Source organism: Echinococcus granulosus (genome assembly GCF_000524195.1).
Source record: "Echinococcus granulosus chromosome Unknown EG_S00114, whole genome shotgun sequence".
Classification (NCBI taxonomy): Eukaryota; Metazoa; Platyhelminthes; class Cestoda; order Cyclophyllidea; family Taeniidae; genus Echinococcus; species Echinococcus granulosus.
In genome coordinates, this window is record NW_020170494.1 from 185,658 (window position 1) to 189,562 (window position 3,905).

At 40.7% G+C, this 3,905-nt stretch overlaps 1 protein-coding gene across 1 annotated transcript; it reads left to right on the top strand. All coding sequences in view use genetic code 11, as the record gives it.

Moving 5' to 3' along the window:
• Positions 1-1,536: 1,536 nt before the first annotated feature.
• Positions 1,537-1,912, top strand: EGR_08669 (hypothetical protein; the record flags this gene model as incomplete). Its single annotated transcript, XM_024497918.1, has 2 exons — positions 1,537-1,632; positions 1,799-1,912. 2 exons carry the CDS (start codon positions 1,537-1,539, stop codon positions 1,910-1,912), a joined length of 210 nt encoding a protein of 69 aa, XP_024347688.1.
• Positions 1,913-3,905: the final 1,993 nt, after the last annotated feature.

Genomic DNA, 3,905 nt, shown 5'->3' on the forward strand with positions numbered 1-3,905 from the left:
GCGCTATTTTACAATCGAATTTTCATTCTTTCACTTCTGTGGTACTGCTTGTGAATGATTGCATTTAAATGTTGAATAACTTGACGTTTGTCGTCATAAGCACAGAGACTCAGTTTCGTGTCTCGCTCTTTGCAGACATCCCAATTGGCCATTGTTGCTGACGACGGTTTTTATGCTGACCGGAGAGATGTGGCCCTGGTCGAATGCTGGAAGCATGGAGCTGTCACCGACGTCTCCGTATTGATGAATGGCGGTGTTGTGCGCTCTTCCACCACGCCCGCTACCTCTGTACTCCTCAACTACTGCATGCAGGAAGCCGCCCTTCCTGGTTCAGTTTTTTTTCTTTCTAAATTTTGAAGCACTTATTTCACTCAGAAGTGAAATGGAGTGTGGTTCAACTTAGGTTGCGAAAGCAGTGTTTGTTCACTTCTTGAAAAATAATATTTAAGAGTGGTCTTAGGATCTTTCTAGTTCTAATCTGTCTAAATAAGGTTTGGTAAGTGATACTTTCATTTGTGCTTAAAATTATGACGAATAATGAGCACCACTAACAGTATTTTCTTTCGATTCATTCCTTGATTAATTTATAGTTGAATCGATGCTTTAGTATGAATATCGTCTAGTGATTTACTTTGGTTGAGTTCCAATCGAATAAAAGGTTTCTTCATTTTGGGCATTTTTTTGAAGCTTATCAATTTTTCTCTCTCAGGCTTGCATATCAACCTTTCAGAGGGGGAGCCATTAAGTACCAAAGGATCTATAAGCTCTCTTCTAGAAGACGGGACGGGTCTATTTTATGGAAAGGCGAATTTGCGGAGGAACTTGCAGACGGTACACTTATGGCACGTTGAAATCGAAATTGAGCGGCAAATAATAAAGTTCGAAAAATTGTTTGGTGTATCGCCTCTACGAGTTGATGGACATCAGCACTGTCATGTTTTGCCAGGTCTGCTGGTTGTCAGTTGTCATCTCATTGTAATCGGAGCAAAAATTAGGGAATTATTGCATTACCTTTAAGGCATTGTCGAAGTGCTCTGTCGTCTCCTACCTCGGCACAGTGTGTCCTGGATCCGATTGCCTGAAGAAGTCGTGTTGAAGCAAAGGGACTCTCAAATGCTGTTTTCCAGAATGAACTTAGCCGGTGAGATGAAAAATATATTCTACTTATTTGGGTTAGTAAATAAGTATCGATGCTATACCAATTCCTTGCGCTTTCTTCCCGTGCTCCTAATTCTGTCTTGAAGACGCAGAATGACGACACCCGCATGGAAATTTTGGTCTGTGAATTAGTACACGAATTGACTTATGTCTTGGAATCCTATCACGATCCCAAAAGGTAGACATAATTTAGATCAGCTGGAGGTGTGACCTGAAGGTCATTCCGTCAGTAATCATTTTATTTCCTTCAATAGGTGAATCTCCAATAGACTTTTACCGTGAAGTTTCCAGTCAAGCCGCTGCAGCACGTGTTCATTTTCAGTCTGCAGGTTTGAAGTGAGTTTAATTTGCGATATTTAAATTACACGCTTCTACGAAATGCGGAACTTGGAAAATGCTTTAATAAAAGTTGATTTATTGCAGAGTGGAAATGGTTTTATTTTCCCTATTTACGCTCAGGCCACTGAAATTGAAGTATACACAGCACGCGGTGATTAGCAATGGAATCGTTTTGTAATTTTCTTTTTATCAAAACGTTTTCTAGTGTTAGATTTTGATAGACTCATATTTATTGTCCACATTTATTAAAGCAGTGCTAAGTCAACCTTTTAGGCTTTACTGTGATTTGTGATATTATCAGATTGAAAGGGATGAAGATTTAAGGCATTATTTGAGCGTGTGGGTTATTGCGTTCTCTCTCCGTAAAACATCGACCTCTACATGTTTTATTCCTGCTCTTTCATATTTTCTCTAAGTTAAATAGTCGTTCACTGTTTACGGCACTTCGTATTTTATGGCCACCCGCATGATGGACCTTTCAAATTGCTTGTTTTTCCACATCTCCATAGGAGGACAAGCAAAATTTAGTTGGAAGAAAGTATATTTCTACTACGATCAATTTTCTGAAAAAAAGTATTTCCAATTGGAGAAACATCTGCCAAGTTTTAGATGATCTATCATCTCTATCCGGGCTATTTCTTCTAGATAAGAACCACGTTTCTCTTCTTTACTCCAAAATTTGTATGGAATGATGGATGCTTGTTAATGCTATCCCTTTAAGTTCTTGGAATATTCTTTCCCATTTAACAAAAGGGAATTTAGTTTCTTCAAGATTCGCAAAATTTATTTTCCCCTTTCTTTGGTCATAACGTCCTGATTCCATTCATTAAATTCTTCAAAACAGTTGGTATTGTGGCCCCAGAGGACGTGATAAGGCCTACCCGTGTAAAAGAACGGATTATTAGCAGATTTGGAGTGCAAAAGGGGCCCGGAAATGAAAGGTGGGGTCGAGAGTCTGCGCCACCAAGATGGTGGTGCAATCTGTGGCGATTGAAGACCCCGCTTGGCTAGATAGCCATCCCAATACATATCGTTTCACCATCATTTCATCTGTAATTTGATGTGATTGCCAGCGTACTGCCGTGAGTTTGTTGTTGCCGTACCGCCTTATTCTCACCTCTTCATTGATGAAGTCTCTTCAGGTAGATGAAGCAGGATATTTGAGTTTTTCTGATTTCGCTTAACACATACGCAATTGCAGGTGTCAATTGACAGTACCCTCTCAATGAAGTGACAAGCTGAATGCGACCTCTGTAGAAGTCTTGCCTTGTCCTCTCACTCGTCATGGGCCCATGCACTTCGCAAAAACTGACACAACCAAACACAACCTCTAACTTCGTGGAAAGCTTTGAGTAAACAGTCTGGTCACATGGAAGAAGTTATAGTTATGGTGAGCCAAGGCCTCCCAAAGTGCGTTGTCTTGCGCAGTTCTGCTTATGTCTTAAAGAATACAAACATCTACTATGGAGATTTTTAACTCCTTTCAAAGTATGTATCCGCTGTACTTCGTGCAGATGGCGTTTTAGCAGGAACACCTTGTGCACGTAAAAATGTCAGGCATTCCTCCTAGTTATGACATTTGCTTCTAATCAAGAGTTGAATTGTACTTTTACAGCAAAGTACGTCAGTGTGTGCGAGTGCCTTGACGATACCTTACTTCCACTGTCGTTTGGTACATACCACCCACATATTTCGTTCACTAATGCAGTGCCTTTAATCCATCAATAGTTAAAAAGAGAATGGAGTTCGTGTGGATCCACTTAGTTGAAAGGTAAATGCAATGTGCTGCATTTAAAGTCAATCTTGTAGCAGGCAATAAGGTCCTTCTCCGCCTTCTCGACTAGGATCAGCGTCTTAGGGGAACGCCAAGCACCAAATTTAGGATACTTTGGTGGTCTAACGTGACACTGCCCTTAATTTCTGCAGAGTTTATTTATAACATACGGTAAACGTATGCGACATTGAGTTCAAAGGAAATGAAATGGGGCGGATTGGAGAAACGGTATAATGCACGCTTCTATTTTTACAATGGACCTTGAAACATCCATCCGCACATGTGGGCTACAATACACTGCGACTGTACTGAGAAACCGGCCAATTCGGCTGCTGCTCAAACCTAGAAGAATGTGATTGTTCTCTGACTGAGAGCATCCTGCATTTATTTTCTTGTTAGGAAATCAACTACCATCTCCAAGACACAGTGGGCGCAGTAGCTTTTTGTGAGTTTTTAAATAATACCCCACATATTTGTGACGCTGGGCTCAGATAAGAAAATGAAGGCGTCGTATGTATGACACCGATAGCGAGTACCTTAAGTGTGGCTACAATGTATAACTGTAAGTTAACTGTGCGCTGAACTACTCGAGACCACCAAAAAGTGGAATGGGAGAATCAACATTCTGCTGCCG